General features: G+C 36.4%; 1 protein-coding gene across 6 annotated transcripts in view; it reads left to right on the top strand.

The window, feature by feature from the left end:
• Positions 1-19,003, top strand: part of BCLAF3 (BCLAF1 and THRAP3 family member 3) — a 62,665-nt gene that overhangs the window by 20,397 nt on the left and 23,265 nt on the right. For 5 of the 6 annotated variants that reach the window (XM_063083706.1, XM_063083705.1, XM_063083701.1 and 2 more), the window contains 5 exons: positions 1-663; positions 10,723-10,898; positions 12,370-12,484; positions 13,188-13,251; positions 15,075-15,190. In XM_063083706.1, the coding sequence (XP_062939776.1) occupies positions 1-663; positions 10,723-10,898; positions 12,370-12,484; positions 13,188-13,251; positions 15,075-15,190 (1,134 nt within the window). The remainder of the gene's footprint in view (positions 664-10,722; positions 10,899-12,369; positions 12,485-13,187; positions 13,252-15,074; positions 15,191-19,003) is intronic. The other variant, XM_063083704.1, reaches the window with a different exon arrangement.

Below are 19,003 nucleotides of genomic sequence, written 5' to 3'. Positions count from 1 at the left end.
GTATCCTGAGGATCGTGATTTCAGAAAATATGGACACACATCAAAAAGACCTAAAGATGTGGAGAGGTATGAAAACAGAGAGCCTGCCAGGAACCCAAAGTGGAAACCCCAGCATTCTCTTCCACCTTACCAAGAGAAGAAAGATGCGCGGAACCTCGGACCCCAAACTCATCGACATGCTGAGAGGGAGCACCCAGAGACCAGTTCAGCAGCCAAAGTGGCCTATGACTATCGCCACAAACGTCATAAGGCCTCAGATGGGGACCAGGACTTTTCAGGTGGGAGAACTCAGAAGTACTCTAAGGAGGAAGATAGAAAATACAGTTCTCAAAAAGGCCCTGTAAATAGAGAGTCAGATTGTTTTAATGCTGGAAGAGGGAGAGAGACTGAAGATGGACAAGTCAAAGACCCTTTTAAGCCATCTAAGAAAGACTACATTGCCTGTTCTCACTCAAATAAAAATGATGTTGATTTGAGGCCTTCTAATGGCAAACGGAAGGAAAAAAGAAAGAAAGAAGGAGACTGCAGGAAAGAGCGCAACTCTTCCAGTAAACAGCTTGTCAAAAGTAAAAACCTTTCTGATGTGAAACCCTCATCTGTCAATCTTAGGAAGAAATCACTTACAGTTAAAGTAGATGTGAAGAAAACAGTAGATACATTCAGGTATTATCTTTGTTTTTTCTTTATGATATTTAATACATGTTTCTGCCATCTTTATTTGCAACTTCGAAAATGGAATTAATAGTGTGTTTAGAGTCCATTGAGGGAGGAGGGATTGCCTGGATTATTCAAAACAAGCCCTGTAATGAGGATGAATCTTGTGATTAGTTATATTGGGTGGTCTCATGTCTGCTTTTTCCACATCCTATCTCCAGATGCGTCTTGGGTGCAGGGCATTGCATGGAGGTATTCTTCATGAATTCATGTTTTTATGCCACCAGATTGTCCTTATCCAGAGATTAGCTAGGTGGAGTTCAAGGAGACCTATTCCTTGCTCAGTTTTGCAGAGCCTGTATTCCCTCTTGCCTAAAATTGAGCAAAGTTTTAGAGCTGGAAGGGACCTTAGCAGGCCCTGATTTTATGGAGGAAGAAGGTTAGGCCCTGAGAGATGAAGTGACTTGTCTAAGTGACAGCGGCTGAGGCTCAAATCCATGTGTCCCCTTGTGACTCAAGGAGGTGGGTGACTTAATGTGGTTCTTGCTGCCATCTCAAAATGACTGGCACTCAACGGACTAAATCCTCCCTGGTAGAGGAAATTAGGCTATAAACTGGGAAGATGCCTATTTATAAGACATTTGCTTTAGTTTTTAATGATTCTTTTAAAAAATAAACTACTGTCGTAATAAGTTATATTCTCCTCAAGCAGGCTCGCATGCTTTGTTCCATTGTGAATATTACCTTCGTTTATGGATTCTGAGAATTATAAGGCACTGCAGTTGGCTGTGTCAACTAAATTTGTTCATTACCTTAATACATTACCAGTATGGGAATGAAAAAGTGATGGGCCCTGTTGATTTGGTGCATTTATATTCATGGTTGACTCATTTTTGTGTTTGAATCAAAAACAAGAAAACAGGGCCAACCCCGTGGCTCACTCGGGAGAGTGCGGCGCTGGGAGCGCCAAGGCCGTGGGTTTGGATCCTATATAGGGATGGCTGGTGCGCTCACTGGCTGAGTGTGGTGCGGGCAACACTGTGCCGAGGGTTGCGATCCCCTTACCCGTCACACACACACACAAAAAAACCAAGAAAACAAAATCCAAAGAGTAGGAAGGGGGGAGGTAAACTCACAGTTCCTTCTTTTTGGCAGCTGGCCAGTACCGGGATCCAAACCCTTGACCTTGGTGTTATAACACCACTCTAACCAACTGAGCTAACTGGCCAGCTCCCCTCCCCCCCACCGCCCCATTTTTTTTTAAACAAAATATTTTTTGTTCCTTTCCTTAAAGTTAGACATGGCAGTCTTCCTCCCTCATATTTTCCTTATATTCATTGCACTTGCAGAAAATGTTTTTGAATATACATGTATATATTTATATGTGCACAGAAAGCATTTATGTGTATGATTATATTACAGAAAGTTGGGGAAATGGGGAAAATCACCCATAAGCCCATTACCCTAGAACAATTTTATTAACATTTTAGTTCCTTTTGTTATTTTTCTATGTATATTTATATGACTGACATAATGCCATATTAATAATTTTGTATCTTTTTCATATATGTCCTAAATAATTTTGTGCTATCATATCTCCTACTAGTTTTTAATCTTAAGAGCACAAATGCTGTGGTAAGCATGAACTTTAAGAATGTTACCTTAAGCTTTTTCTCTTTCCAACATTCTATTATGAAAATGTTCAAACGTACAGAAGAGTTGAAAAATTGTACAGTGAACACCTATATACCTACCACCTAGAGTCTACAATTAAGTTTACTTTCTTAATCACATGTGTCCATCTATTCATCCATCATTCCACCTTATTTTTTTGATATATTTCAAAGTGAGTTACAAAGCATCAGTCCACTCCTCTTTATATATGTCAGTATTTAATTTTTGTTTACAGTTCCTCTTTTTTGAGGTAAAACTACATACAATCAAATGTACTAAAATATTAAACTTTTTTATAAAAGTAATGATACCCCCCATATTAAATAATTGTTTTATACTTAAAAGAGAATTAATAAATTGTCTGTAACACTTTTAAAGTATGCTAGAAATACCAATTTTGAAGGGTTTTAATTTAAAAGATCTTATTAGAGATATTGAACAGTTAATTTTATAATTTCATGTGAGAAAATGCAGCTTGATCTTTATTGTGTCACAAAAATGAACTTCCCAAAATTGAGTCTGTGCATCTTTTATTTTGAATTTATAAACTGTAATTTTGTGAAATCTCATGGCCTATGAGTGGGGCCTGGCAGCACATGTGCGAATACCTGAGTTATGTAGTAAAGAGCAGGATGGCTTATATAATAAAAAGAGCCTCCACAACAAATTCTCTCTGTTCAGAGACTTGAAGGATAAATAATTGAACAAATATATGCCCCTTTTCAGTATGATAAAGCATTATAGTCAACAAATTTTTTCTCTCTGTTATAATCATTTATTGATGAATGAGTTGTGGGAAGAGTTTTGTGGGTTGGCTTTAATTATGAGTGGACTGATGAAGTATCCATAAAACAAACGTTATGCACTCAATAGAATTATGTTTTCAACTATTAACATAAATTAGATATTTCTCTGCTAGAAAAGATTAAAATAATCATAGAGGGCATAGAGAGGTTTATTTGTTCGTTAAAATCTAGAGTGTTTATCCACTTTTTTTGAAAAGACTAAGATGGTTAATTTTGTGCATTTGTTTACTTTCTTAGCTTTGGTTGAGTATTGATATTTGTTCTTCTGGTTATCAGTATGGTTGAAAACAAGGTTATCACTTGGTGTTTTTTCTAGATTCTAGTTTGTATCTAGAACAGTAGTAGGTAGACACTTGATTGAATGTTCACTGCATAGTTAATACTTCTGTTAACAAAGACTTTATTCTAGTGACCCACTCTTGTGAAAACTTTATTATCAGAGGTAGAAGTTACATATGTGTCATGGTTATATGTTTCAGAGTGTAAGTTAGGGAATCACAATATGAAAATTTCTAAGATTATTATATACCCATAACACAAGCTGTTGTGTACATCTGGAAGTCTTGAAGCAGATGAAGGGGAGGGCTTGGTTTCATGTTGGGATGAGTAGGTGAGGGACTGAACCTTGGCCAGGCTAGGAAGGAAGTGGAGGGAGGAGGATACTGGAGGGAGGAGGCAGTGCTCGTTTCCGGAGCAGAATAAGCTCCTGTTGCACTGGGCCTGAGGCTCCTTTGATCTCCTGGGATGCTGGTACTAGACACCTGAGATGGGCAAGTTTAGCTGTCAGAGTTGATGTGAGCTGAGTACATGAGCCACGTTCACTTCTAATCCTTTATTTCCCACTGAAGAGATACAGAGAGGACCTACCTACTTCATCAGGTTTTTTCCCATTCTTAAAGGGGATGAGGTGGGGAGTGGGCCCCAGAGGACGTTGGAACCCTGATACTCTGAGGAAAGGGGTGCCACGCAGATGGGGAACAATGTGAAGAACCATAACTGTGATTGAAGGAAAGTCACCTAATCACACAACTTTACCTATGATGGGTACTATTCAGCTAGAGGCAAAATAAAGCTGTGGGTGGAGATGTTTTTGATACCCAAAACTACTACCTCACTGTTATGTAGCATAAAAAACAAAAGCGTTTTCTCTCCTGATATTTCTCTTATACATTTTTTTTAAACAAAAAATTAATTGAGAGAAGGTTCCCTTTCATTCCTGTTTTTCTCCCTAGCTTCTCTTAGTGTCTTTTTAGGGTCCTAATATAAGGAGGTGAACATTCTGTTAGGGATTGGGGTGCACAGGTTTTTTTCTTCCTGTGGGCCATTGAGCAGCTCTGTGACATTGGGCAGGTCACCTGGCTGTACCCTTTTAGGCCTGAATTAACCTGCAGTTACTCCTGGCTCTGTGTTGATAACTACTGAAGCTGAATTGACAGGCAAATGGAGGCTTATCATATAATTCTTTGAACTTTTGTATATATTTGAGATTTTGTATTAAAAAGTTAAATACAGGCGTACCTCAGAGATATTGTGGGTTCAGTTCCAGACCACTGAAATAAAGCAAGTCACATGAATTTTGTGATTTCTCAGTGCATATAAAGTTATGTTTACACTATACTGTAGTCTATTAAGCATGCAATAGCATTATTTCTAAAAAGAAAAAAAATCCAGTGTACATATCTTAATTAAGAAATACTTTTATTGCTAAAAAATGCTAAGGAACTTCTAAGCTTTCAGCAAGTTATAATCTTTTGCTGGTGGAAGGTCTTGCCTCAATGTTAATGGCTGCTGACTAATCAGGGTAGTGGTTGCTGAAGGTTGGGGTGGCTGTGGCAGTTTCTTAAAATAAGACAACAATGAAGTTTGCCACATCGATTGACTCTTCCTTGCACAAAAGATTTCTCTGTAGCATGCAATACTACTTGATAGCATTTTACCTGCAGTAGAACTTCTTTCAAAATTGGAGTCAATCCTCTCAAGCCCTGCCACTGCTTTATCAACTAAGTTTATGTAATATTCTAAATCCTTTGTTGTCATTTCAACAATGTGCCTAGCATCTTCACCAGGAGTAGATTCCATCTCAAGAAACCAATTTCTTTGCTCATCCACAAGAAACAACTCCTCATCCATTAAAGTTTTATCATGAGATTGTAGGAATTCAGTCACATCTTCAGGCTCCACTTCTAATTCTAGTTCTCTTGCTATTTCCACGACATCTGCAATTACTTCCTCCACTGAAGTCTTGAACCCCTCAAAGTCATTCATGAGAGTTGGAATCAATTTCTTCCAAACTCTTGTTAATGTTGATATTTTGACTTCCACCCATAAATCACAAGTGTTCTTAATGTCATCTAGAATGGTGAATCCTTTCCAGAAAGTTTTCAGTTTACTTTGCCCGGGTCCATCAGAGGAATCACTATCTATGGCAGCTATAGCCTTACAAAATGTATTTCTTAAATAATCAGACTTGAAAGTCAGAATGGATGTTGTGTTAGCAGACATGAAAACAACATGAATCTCTTTGTACATTTCCATCAGAGCTCTTGGATTACCAGGTATATTGTCAATGAGCAGTAATATTTTGGAAGGAATCGTTTTTTCTGAGCAGTAGGTCTCAACAGTGAGCTTAAAATATTCAGTAAACCATGCTGTAAACAGATGTGCTGTCATCCAGGCTTTATTGTTACATTAATAGAGCACAGGCAAAGTAGATTTAGTATAATTATTAAGGGCCCTAGAATGGCAAATGAGCATTGGCTTCAACTTAAAGTCACCAGCTGCAATAGCCCTAACAAGAGAGTCAGTCCTTTGATGCTTTGAAGCCAGGCATTGACTTCTCTCTAGCTGTGAAAGTTTTAGATGGCATCTTCTTCCAATAGAAGACTTTCATCTACATTGAAAATCTGTTCTTTACCGTAGCCACCTTCATCAGTGATCTTAGCTAGATCTTCTGGATAACTTGCTGCAGCTGCTGCATCAGCACTTGCTGCTCTACCATGTTTTTTATGTTATGGAGATGGTTTCATTCCTTAAACCTCATGAACCAACATCTTCTAGCTTCAGACTTTCCTCCTGCAGCTTCCTCACCTCTCTCAGCCTTCACAGAATTGAAGAGATTTAGGGCCTTTCTCTGGAGTAGGCTTTAGTTTAAGGGAATGTTATGGCTGGTTTGATCTTCTATCAGGACCACTAAACTTTCTACATATTAGCAATTAGGCTGTTTTGCTTTCTTATCATTTGTGTGTTCACTGGAATAGCACTTTTAATTTCCTTTAAGAACTTCTCCTTTGCATTCACAACCTGGGTAACTGTTTGGCACAAGAGGCCTAGTTTTCAGCCTGTCTCGGCTTTCGACATGCCTTCTTCACCACGCTTCATTGTTTCCAGCTTTTGATGTAAAGTGAGGGACGTTCAGCTCTTTCTCTCACTTGAGCACTTAGATGCTATTGTAGGGTTATAATTGGCCTAATTTTAATATTGTTGTGTCTCAGGGAATAGGGAGGCCCAAGGACAGGGAGAGAGACAGGGAATAGCCAGTCGATGGAGCAGTCAGACACACGCATTTATCAGTTCAGTTCACCATCCTGAACTGAATGGGCACAGTTCGTGGCGCCCCAAAACAATTACAATAGTAACATCAAAGATCACCAATCACAGATCACCATAACAGATATAATAATGATGAAAAAGTTTGAAATATTGTGAGAACTACCAAAATGTGACAGACATGAAGTGAACTTGTGCTGTTGGAAAAATGGCGCTGATAGACCGCTTGATGCAGGGTTGCCCCAAACCTTCAATTTGTAAAAAAAAAAAAAAAAAAAAAACAGTATCTGAGAAGTGCAATAAAGCAAAGTGCGATAGAACGAGGTATGCTTACATTTTAAATTTAAATTGGTCTAAATTGAGTAAAAAAATTAAAAAGCGGGCCAAGAAAGTTAGAAAACAAAATTAAATTGGCCTCAATTAAAATGTTGAAGTCTGTCATCTCTTTAGATGAAATACTTTTTTCAAATTGACCAAGTCATTTTTCATTCATCATTTATTCCTTCAGTGAGTAGTTTTTGAGGACCTAGCCTGTGTGAGACAGCCTGTTAGGGTGCCCTGGCACTGTAGAGCTGCATGAGATTAGGTTCTTCCCTTTTGGTTTTGTAGGTGAATCAGGTGCCACTGGTAACACCATAGAGCAGTGAGTAGTGTGGGAGGCGGTAGTGTGTGCCTTCGCAGCAGGTTGGATGCCATCAAGTTAGGAGCTTCAGGGAAGGCGTCGTGCAGGAGTCCATGTGAGTTAGGCTTCAAAAGCTGGGGTGTGTTAGACACGTGGAGCTGAAGTGAAGGGTATTTTATATCTCCAGGTTAACAAAGGCAGAGAAACATGCATAGGAACTCTGAGCTGTATGGTTCTGAGCAGGCAGTGAAAAGGAATAGAGGGAAGGGAGACTGGGAAGATAAGAATGTCATGGTCGCCAGCCTGATTTGACATTATTAGCTGGTAGGAGAGGGCAAGTGGCTCAGTTCTGGCTGCCAGAGGATTGCCAGCTATGAGTGGATTGGGTGGGTGATGGGGTTGGTGACGCCTGTTAGAGGACTTGTGAAATAAGCAATGAGATGCTGAATTAGGGGAGTAGTAGCCTCTTTAACCCTTTTCCCTCTGCTCCCAAATTTTTAAATGTGCTATTAGGAAGATGGAACAAATAATGTAATTGGGAAAGTGCTTTACAAATTGTAGGATGCTGTACAAAATGTTAGTTATTAGTTGGAAGAAAACAGAAAGGAAAACTTTATATGTGTCATATGGATTTTGATATATATTATAAACTTCCATAGGGCAGGGGAATCTGTTTATTTTGGTGGTGGCTGTTGGGTTTTTTGTTATTGTTTTGCCATGCAGTTGGATTGTTTTGATGAGCCCTAAGTGTGTATAATAGGAATTTAAGGTTTAATGTAGCTTTTTGTTTTCTTAGTTATCATGCACAACACTCAGGGAGAACGTCAATGGAAATATCCTTAGAGACAAAAACGGGGGCAGGGGGAGAATGGCTGGAGGGAACAAAGGAACTTGGGAGATTTAATGAGACCAGTACCAGAAATAGTGTTTGAATACAGGTTTTTGGCTATATTTTAATTTTGAAAACTGTCTAAAATGCATCTCAAATGAGAACATTTGGTCTTTTCAGCATAACTATTTGCTTTGGGGATATTTCCTGAAATTATTAACTTGTTAATCAACCCATGTTATAGGAAATAGTAAAAAGGAAAATGTGAACCAAGAGGTGATTAAATTTACAAATGTAAATAGATACTTAGAACATTTTGCATTCTCAAGTCTAAAGAGGGTTTTTCTTGTAACAAAAGTATCATAATTATTTTTAAAAGACTAAAATTTTGGGTTGTACTATTTTAATGTATACGAATATTTTTTAGAAAATGATAATTTTAATACTTTTTATTAAAAATCTTGTAGTGGGGCAACTCTAGGATAAATTGTAACTGATAAGTTTAAGCACTAAAATTTCAAAAATTAAATATAGCTTCAAAGTATACCACAGCACTCCTGTGGATTGAGGGTTGGGTGTGGAGTGGGGACAAGAGTTATGCCAGTAATTAATTTGTAATAAATTACAAGTAAATTTTAATAATTACTCAGAAAAAAACTGGAAACCTTTATCAGCTGGTTTCCTCTTGGGAGAAACTGAGGTTGCAAAAAAAACTTTATCAACTGATTTTCCCTTGTAGATGGACCACTTTTATAGTTCTATTTAAATTTCTTATTTTTCTCCTATATAATGACTTGAAAGCTTTTTTTTTTTTGGAACGGGCTTTTGTAACGTTATACCTCTTTAAAGAGAGAGCATTTGTAATTCTTTGTTTGTAGAGGTTGTTATGGGGCTGTTTTAGCATTTACCAGTAAATGTCTCTTAGCTAGTTATCAGATACACAGTGGGAAGGTTGGAGCAAATTAGGAGGAAGGAAGGGAAATGGGCCTTCTAATGAAAGTTGTTCTAACGAATCAAAGAAACCACAACAGTGGCATCAACCTGCTGCGTAATCACTTTTCCGTGTTTCTGCCTTTCAGGGAGTTGTCTCTGACATTGCTGGTCTGAGAGCGGGGAGCATGGAAAGTCAGATGGAAGCCTTTCCTATGATAAGTTATAAATAGGCACTTAATACCATTTTGTTAAAGGAGTTAAAATTTTTAGTTAAAGAATATCTGTAAGCTCCTCATAACCCTGGAGTAGTTTTTGGTATATGGCTAAGTGACTTAAATAAATAAGTAAATAGTGCACACGTGCACCTACACCCCAAAACACATCCATCTGATTGCTTTTTGTTATATGAGGAGATATCATTTCTTCCAGTGGTGCTGCTGTTATTTAACAGGGCTCTCTTTTGGGTTTATCTTCAGAGCCTGTAACATACTCATAAAGAACTCCAGCAGTTGTGTCTCAGTTCTTTGGACAATGAACATGATTTGGGGGGAGAGCCAAAAACAAAATTTTGAGTCAAGTACAGAGGAATAAGATGAGTGCAAGCTGATTAGTGCCGTTTGGGGACCAAAATGAGTTATAAATATAAAATAGTGAGACATTTACTTCTGTGATGCAAAAATTTCCTCCAGACAAAGAATTAAAAGAGTAATTTTAAGGAAGAGCAGCATTCTTGAAATAAGGTATAGTTTCCCATTATGACACTTGGAAGACTGATGTTGATTTGAATGCTCAACCTCTGGGATGTAAAACAAAACAACCAAGACATCCATTGTCTCAGTGTCATGGCACCTTCCCCATAGGGCTATTGCAAAGGTTAAATGGGGTAATGTTGGTAAGCTCTAAGACCCCTCAATAATTGATAGCTATATATAATAATCACTTTATAATATGTAGTACTTAGAGGTCAGGAGAGTGCTTAACAAAAGTTATAAAGACTCAGAAGGCATTAAAGTGGTAAGGTAGCTGGGGTTATATAATAAATGGTAGCATTTCTTTAAGAGTACATTCAGGGTGAACACTTTAATTGGTGTTGATGATCATAACTTTGTTAACAACGAGGACTGTTTTCTGAGAGTTTGGTGAAACTTTAAATTAACCTCTTCACAGAATTTGATTTCAAAATGCTATTCTAAACTTCTTATTACAGATATATAGGTATAATGATTTTTATGAAGTTGGAGAGGTTGTTATGATTGATATCAGCATTTAAAGTGTGGTAGTATTTCAAAATAGTATAATCTTGCTGGATTTACAACGTTTTAGCCATTTGGGAGTAGAAAATCTAACTGATTATTTTTTGCATATTAAGCATCTTTAATGCCTTTTATTTTTTAAGTAAAAATGGTTTCACTTAGAATTTTGAGGATTTTATTATTAAAGTGGCAAATATGTAAGGATCTTTGATTTGAAAGAGCTCAAAACCATGTATCTATATCTTTTTTCTTATACTTGTACATGTTTTATGGCATATAATTTAATGCCTCAATTATAAGAAAAGATAAATATCTGCTTAGTTTTATAGCTATCTTAAATTTTAATAAGTTTTTTTCTCAGCAAAGTAGTTTCAAATTTAGTTAAACATTTGCAAATTATTCTAGGGTTGCTTCTAACTATTCCACAGAGAGACAGATGTCACATGATTTGGTTGCTGTTGGCAGGAAAAGTGAGAATTTTCATCCAGTGTTTGAACATCTTGAGTCAACTCAGAATACTGAAAGCAAACCTACAGAAGAATTTGCTCAGGAAATCATAACAATAATCCATCAAGTTAAAGGTTGGTATATTTTGCACATATGTTAGGGATAACAAAAATAACGTACTGATTTTTCACAAGATACAGGTAAATACCTGTAATATAGTTTAATAATAATTAATATTTTATTGTGAGATCATGAATTAGGAAGTCTGTTGGAGAGAGTATCAAGCTTTCATTCAAGCCTCCTTGTTCTTTATATGTAGTACTAATAACCTTATACTTCAACCATTAGTAGATTAGAAATCACAAGTTGGAAAGGTTGGCTGCTACAAAAGACAGTCATGCTGACAGCAGCAAGAAACAATAACCGATAGCCTAAAATGGGCAAAGAAGCAACGAAAAACAGATAGGAAACTCAAGAAATCCAGAAGTCTGTTTCATTCTGTGATATTTAAAGCCCCAGGAGGGCATTACTAGGACTTTGTGCCATAAGGATGATGCTAAGTGATCAATGAAAGATTCCAGTTTGCTTTGGTATTCGTTATGACATCAGGGAGTTGCGTGATAAATACTTTAAAGATTTGTATTAAATTGTTTTGCTTTTGCTTCTGGCAAATTTCCATTAATTAGAAAATTCAATGATGTAGAACAACTTTCCCCAGTAATGCTGCATAAATAAGGCAATTGTGGGTATTATAAACTGGAGGCCTTCAAGAATTTCAAAATTTTTATTTTGTACTTCTTACTAGACAATTACATTAATCTTTTGTTCCTTCATTAAAAATTTTGAAAATGAATTATCTCTGTGCCCCTCAAACTAAGGCATATATTTACTTTAAACCAAGCATTTGTCTGAAACAGTTCACCGTCTCAGCTTCAGCCTCTGTCACCCAAAGGAAGTGTGATTCTTGGCAGAAAGGGGGACAGAAAAATCCAGGAGATTGTCCCAGAATAGGAACAGTAAGTTAGAGAAAGGATTACTCAAGTAGCATTCTGATGGGTCATGTGTATTCTCTTTCTCTCTGTCATATTAAAAAAGCTTATAGCTTACCTGATTTTGGAATGTTTTCATGAGCTTCAGTTAATTAAAGTAAGATGGCATTAGAAGGTCATCTGTGATATGTAAACATAATATTTAGCATTTGTTCAGAATTGTTTTGATGTTTCATGGTTGTTTCCAGAGTTGTTTTTGAACTGTAGAGCTCTGTGCCATCTTTATTTCCCAGATATAGTAAGGTCTTACCTTAGACAAGAAGGGTCTTCGCTCTGAGAGAGCCACTATCTTTTCTGCTGGACAAGTAAGCAGGCATGTCAGATAGGAAGAAAATCCTTGGATTCATTAATCAGGTGTTTTTACTCTTGCTTCGGAAAGCATGTGAGCACTACAAATTAGTCGGTGAAATTGTTTGTCCCACATATTTTCAAGAGAAAACAGGTTGGGGTTTTTTTTGTTTTTTTTAAAAATAGTCCCATCTTCCTGTACTTATATATAATCTTTTAAGTGGAATCAGTTTTATATTGAGATAAAATTGTTTGTTTCCTTTTTCAGCAAATTATTTTTCATCACCTGGAGTTACTCTACATGAGCGGTTCTCAAAAATGCAAGATACATATGATGCAGATGTAAATGAAATTAAATTGAATTCAGATCCAGAAATTCACAGGTAATGATAGATTACTGTATTCGCATTTAACTCATGGGAATAAACCTCAAAACAGGTCTGGGAAGGTGCTGCTGCCTGAGCTTGCTCACCTGGACTTGCCGTGGAGTCTAAGATTGCATTTTCTACATAAAAACGGGATTAACCCAAGCAGGTACTGGGCCAGTGCACTTTGATGGAATAGGTTGCATTGAAGCCATTGAGTAGCATTGTTTAAATGTGTAGGACTTTGAAAATATTTACCTACCTAACTTTGATTCTGCTGTCTATAGTTAATTGCCTACTGATGTTATCACTGGAAGAATGAAAGACAGTTGTCAAGCCATTGAAACCATGAGTTGCTTCATGTGGTCACAAATGGCTGTTCTGAAAGCAGCCGGATGAAAACATGTGTCTTCTTCTGCTAGCACCTGTCCTGTGAGCTGAGCTGAATTAATGTTAGATTGCAATATATCACCAGAGCAAAGTTTGAAGTTTCACAGACTAGTGATATCAGAACCGCTAAAGCTTCCCTGTTGTAATGTTGTTCACAGGATATGTATGTCCCAGGAGACTGCCATATAGATGAAAAACCACCTGGTAGCAAGTTTCTTTTGCTTTCTCTAAGACATACCAGCTTTGTTTCAAATTCCATTCTGTAGTAGTAGAATCAAGGTATCAGTATATAACATAATTATTTAATTGTAATATGCCTTTATTATTTTAGGAGAATAGATATGTCTTTGGCTGAGCTTCAGAGTAAACAAAGTATGATATATGAATCAGAACAGGTAAGTGAATACAGTTTTTGATGAGAGATTATCTTATTGTTGGTATACTGATGGGAAAAGGGATTGGTGACTGGGAGTGAAAAAGGAAGTTAAAGTACGTGAAGAAGGAGGATTGAGACCCAGGAATCTGAAATTTAAAAAGCTCTCCAAGTGATTCTGATTATTGGCCAGGTTGCAGTAAGAATACTGACAAAAGACAAAAATATTCCCTAAGAGGGACAATCCCTAAGGATAACAGCTTTGTAAAACTGACACAGAGTTGCAGTGTTTATATTCATTACAAAACTCCACACCTTAAAGCTTGCTGAAAGTATGTTTGATACCTATTTTTCCAAAGTAGTCATGTGGAATACATTTTTAAATTGTATATGGAATAAATGCAGAGGAACTAAGTTTCCTTTGATATTGTCCTTCTGTTTACTGTAGAATGTACAAATGATTCTTTGGAATATGAGCTAGCAAAATAAGGGAAATAATACTAAATTTCTTAATTGTCATGTGTTGTGTGTGGTTCACACCCAACACCTCCCCTTCTATTTCCCGTTTCTTTGCTAATTAGAAAGACTATCCCGACTAACCAGCAGGGAAGAAAACTTGCTCTTGTTTTAGAAGAAATGTATCAAGTTCTAAAAGAACTGTTAATTTATTCATTGAGAGTAAAGAGTTTTTGTAGAGGGGAGATTTTAATACATTTCTGATAAAATATATAATTTTTTTCACTTGTGAAATGGTTATAATTTTTATTGAACTTATGGAGATAGGTTTATTGTATAGATGATATTTTCAGGAAATTTATGATCATCAAAGTATTATAATCAAATTATAGGAAATTTGAGGATTTTTTAAAAGTCACCTATAATTCAACCATTTAACACAAAATATTATTTGATCATCTTTTCTTGCAGTCTTTCATTTTGCATTTTAACATAGTTGCTATCATAATATATGCAGTTTTGTATGCTTTTTTCTTTTTATTTAAACATAATAACATAATAACATTCCTTTTATGTAAATCTCGGAATTCCTCATGACCTTTTTTTTTTTTTTCCGTGACCGGCATTCAGCCAGTGAGTGCACCGGTCATTCCTATATAGGATCCGAACCCGCGGCGGGAGCGTTGCCGCGCTCCCAGCGCAGCACTCTACCGAGTGCGCCACGGGCTCGGCCCCCTCATGACCTTTTGTGATTGAGGCTTTTTAAGTTTTAATTAACTTTTTTCAGTGTTTTTCCTTGTTGACTTCCGCATAGTCTTTATTACCGTACTTTAAATGGTTGTGCATTATTCTTTTAAGTTTACCATAATTTATTTAATCATTCTTCCCTTCCCCTTTAATTTTTTTTCACACTGAAGTTGCTTTTTTTATTATTATTTTAAATACAATATTTTGAATATATTTAGGTACTGGGCCGAGCCCGTGGTACACTCGGGAGAGTGCGGCGCTGGGAGCGCGGCGACGCTCCCGCCACGGGTTCGGATCCTATATAGGAATGGCCGTGCACTCACTGGCTGAGTGCTGGTCACGAAAAAGACAAAAAAAAAAAAAAAATATATATATATATATATATATATATATATATTTAGGTATATAGTCTTTGCTTTGGGATAGACTCCCAGAAGTGGGATTCTTGGCTCAATGTTAGGAACATTTTGACTGTGTATTGTCAATTGTGTTAGAAAATGATTTGTATCAGTTTATACTATCGTTAGCAGGAGGAGTTACAAGATAACTTATTTAGGACTTTTAATTAAGGTTCTTGTTAGATATGGTCTTTGTGCAACTAACAATAATGTGAATGGTTTGTCTTCTGTCAAAATTCCTCAGACTCTGGTCAAAATAATAGATCCAAATGACCTACGACATGACATTGAAAGAAGGAGAAAAGAACGGTTACAGAATGAAGATGAGCACATTTTTCACATAGCTAGTGCTGCAGAGAGGTAATCAGTAGATGAAAAACATCTTGTTATCAGGGAGTTTTTTGTTTCAGCATATTTTTCAATTTTTTGTGTAATGATAATTTTCATTTTAGTGTAGGGATTTGATCCTTCAAATCTATTTTATACGTTTAAGTGAAATCTATTACAATGTTTCAAAGTTAATTCAGTGATCATTATATTTGGTTTGATTTAAATAATAAAAATTGTGGGGTAGGTGAGTATTTGAGGTCTTCATAATTCCAAGGAGGAGTGTAACAGCTTTTTGAATATTAGCAAGAACCAGGATCAGCAAGTTTATGGACTATTTGGCTTGAGCTGATTGAAACTCTGATACATTCTTCCCTTTAGATTCTAGGGTATTCTTTGCATATTACAAAATTTCCTGAGGTCAGTACATTTCTTTTTTGAGACTCTTCATGGATGTCTGTCCACGAAACAGAGGCAGGTATAGTAGAAAATGCGGAGGAGACCTAAATTTGAATCTCATCTCTGCCAAGTTACAAGCTGTTTGATCTTGGACAAATCTGCTTAGCCTCTGAAGCTTCTCCATTTATAAAGTGGTGATAAAACCAATTTATGATGTGGGGCAGTTATAAACATTAAATGAGCTGGCACATGTGAAGTACTTAGGCCGTGCATGGCAAATAGATTGTCAGTAGATCCTCATTTTTCTTTCCCAATCCTGTACCTCTTTTTAAGGGATCTGAGTAGTCTAGATTAGTTCCAGTTTATCTCTAGTTCTGAAAACTATGTGGAATTCATGGCAACTCTGAGTCGATTATGAGGTATAATTGAATGGGACAAAATTTTTAGTTCACTCAAGAGTTCTTACACTATTTGGGTCTCCCAGAAAGTGAGAATGTATGAATAGGATGGGTCAGTGCAAATCATTTTTCCATGATCCTTAGTCTCAAATTACTAAGATATTTGACTAGACTTTTAAGTCAAGTCTGTGGCTAACTAGATCTTAGTCAAACTATATGAAGTTTGTTTAAAACTAGACTTGATTCTGACAGTAAGTTTGAGACTAATTAAAAGATAGTGAAACTGTGTGTTGAGGTATATAAAACAATTGAAATAAAATAGTAAAAAATCTTGTCCCTTGCTGGCTGAAAGTCAGATTGGAATCTCCTAATATGATATGATTAATGCATGCCATGACTGTGCTCTTTAATGACACAAGCTCTCTGTCATGCTTTTCTCCACTCAGCAAATGTAAGAAACCAAGAGTATCAAGAAACAGGATTTTAAAAACAGATTTAAGATGATCAGCATATTATAAAGACTGTGTAATGCTTCAGGATATATCTTTACCCTTTGAGGTGATTAACAGCTTGAGTGCTGGAGTTAGACTTGAGTTCAACACCTGGTGGCTCTTAGGCTCCTAGCTATGTGACTGGCATTGGGCAAGTTAGTTTCTGTTTCCTCATCTGTAAAATAGGGATAAGAACTATACTTACCTCACAGTGTTGGTTAAGATTAAGTAGTGATGAGTGAGTGTAGAGTAGAGTAGCTGGTCAGTGTTAATTTCTATTAATGTTAGTTTTGAGGACAGTGTTGTAGCATGCAAAGATGTTTTTCTATAATGTGTATAATTTTGCTGGGTCTATTGTATTATTTTATTTGTATTGGATAGTTGGTGTGGCATAGTGGAACCATAAGGATTTTTAAAAATTGAGATATTATTGACCATAAAATTCATCCTTTGAAAGTAAACAATTCAGTAGTTTTTAGTATATTCTCAGAGTTGTACAACCATCAACACTATCTAATTCCAAAACATTTCATCACCTGAAAAGGAAACCCTGACCCATTAGATATCACTCCCCATTTTGCCTTCCCCTCAGCCCCTGGCAACCACAATTCTGCTTTCTGTCTCTATGGATTTGCCTATTCTTAACATTTCATATAAAAGCAATCATATAATATGTGGCCTTTTGTGAGTGATTTCTTTCATGTAGCATAATGTTTTCAGTGTTCACTTATGTTGTAGCATGGGGATTCTTTTTATGGCTGAATAATATTCCATTGTATGGATAATACCATATTTTCTTTATCTGTTCACCAGTTGATGTACATTTGGGTTGTTTCCACTTTTTGGCTATTGTGAATGGTGCTGTGAACATTTGTGTGCAAGTTTTTGTGTGGAGATATGTTTTCAGTTCTCTTCAGTATATACTTAGGAGTGGAATTGATGAGTTGGATGGTAACTCTGTGTTTAACTTTTTGAGGAACCACCAGACTATTTTTCAAAGTAGCTGCACCATTTTATATTCCCACCAGCAGTGTGTGAGGGGTCCATTTTCTCCACATTCTCACCAACACTTGTTATTGTTTGCCTTTTTTTAAAGATGATATAGAACCTTTAATACCTCACTTTATCCTAATTCAATTTCCTTGCTAAAATAAGAAAACTGTTTTATTTTATCTTTTTATCTTAGATATTCAGTTTATCAGAAGTGACCTCATTATACTTTTACATAAACCTTTGTAATTAAGTTAGTGTATAGTTTCCATAGAAGTTCAGAAGAAATGAAACACAATGAAATCATAAATCATAGGATGTACTGATTTCCCACCTGTGTGGTTTTCCCTTGAAAAGTTGTACGCAGGTTCTGTGGCTATGTTTGCTCACTATTGTATCCCCACTGCCTTGAATTCAGTTCATATTTGTTGAATGAATGAATGAAGATTTTCCAAGGAGTAGACAGGATAGAAAATACTTAAATTGTAATGCATTTAGATCTGGATTACTATTCCCTGATGCCTTAGGATCTTTCACAAGGAAGTCTATCATTTGGGGATTCTGTCTATTCTCTAAAACCCTGCTGTTCTCTATTTGCTCCCACTTCTGACCAATCTCTTACCCTAATGTCTACATGTCTCCTCCTGATAAACTGTTTATCTCTCTTCTAATCAGCGTTACTAAGTTCTCTACAATGTAATTGAGATGTTATGTTATGTAGGTATGGAGTGTGTATGATAAAGGAGATCAAAAATAGTATCAGTGGACTTTGAGAGGACATCAAACTGCCAAGACTTTCTTTTTAGCTGGGCAGGTTATGGGAAAACATCAATTTTTATTCTTTCTATTGTAATAATCTATAATCTATACTGAGCTAGAGTGAACTTTATAAGGATCTTTTATTCATATATTCAACAAATATTTATATATTAATTTCTTTGTTTTAAGCACTGGGGATACAATAAACAACTATTCACAAAGCCCTTGCCTTCACGGCATTTACAATTTAATGGCAGGAGAAAAATAAATAAATATATGCCAGTGGGTGATAGGTGAAAAAGAAGGAGAAGAGGAAATTTAATAGGAAAGAGTGATATGTGTGATCTAATCTTATTTAGGATGGTCATGGAGTACACTTATGGCTTTTCAATAAATTTAGCAGGGGTGTGAATTAAGTGAGGGAATTAGGCACAGGGTTGTTTGAGGGGATAGTGTTTCAAGAGAGGGAACAGCAAACGCAGAGATCCTGAGGCAGGGGCATGCTTGCTCTTGTTTAAGGAATAGAAGGGGGTCATAGGGGTTGCAACATGGTGGAAAAGAGAGAGAGTTAGTAGATGAGGCCAAATCAGAAAGGGTTTTGAAAGACTGAAGGATATGAAGACTTTGTATTTTACTCAGTGAAATTAGAAAACATTTTTGGTTCTAACCAGAGAAGAGGCATAATGTCACTTAAATTTTAAAAGGATCACTCCGGTTTCAAGGTAGAGAATGGACATAAGAGCTGGAGAAGAAAATATTTCTTTCTCTTGTAAAATAAGATTAGAGATAGGAAGTCTGCATGATAGAGT

The sequence above is a fragment of the Cynocephalus volans genome, chromosome X, assembly GCF_027409185.1.
Source record: "Cynocephalus volans isolate mCynVol1 chromosome X, mCynVol1.pri, whole genome shotgun sequence".
NCBI classification, from domain to species: Eukaryota; Metazoa; Chordata; class Mammalia; order Dermoptera; family Cynocephalidae; genus Cynocephalus; species Cynocephalus volans.
The sequence above is the reverse complement of the archived record's forward strand: the minus strand, read 5'-3'. Positions and strand labels throughout refer to the sequence as shown.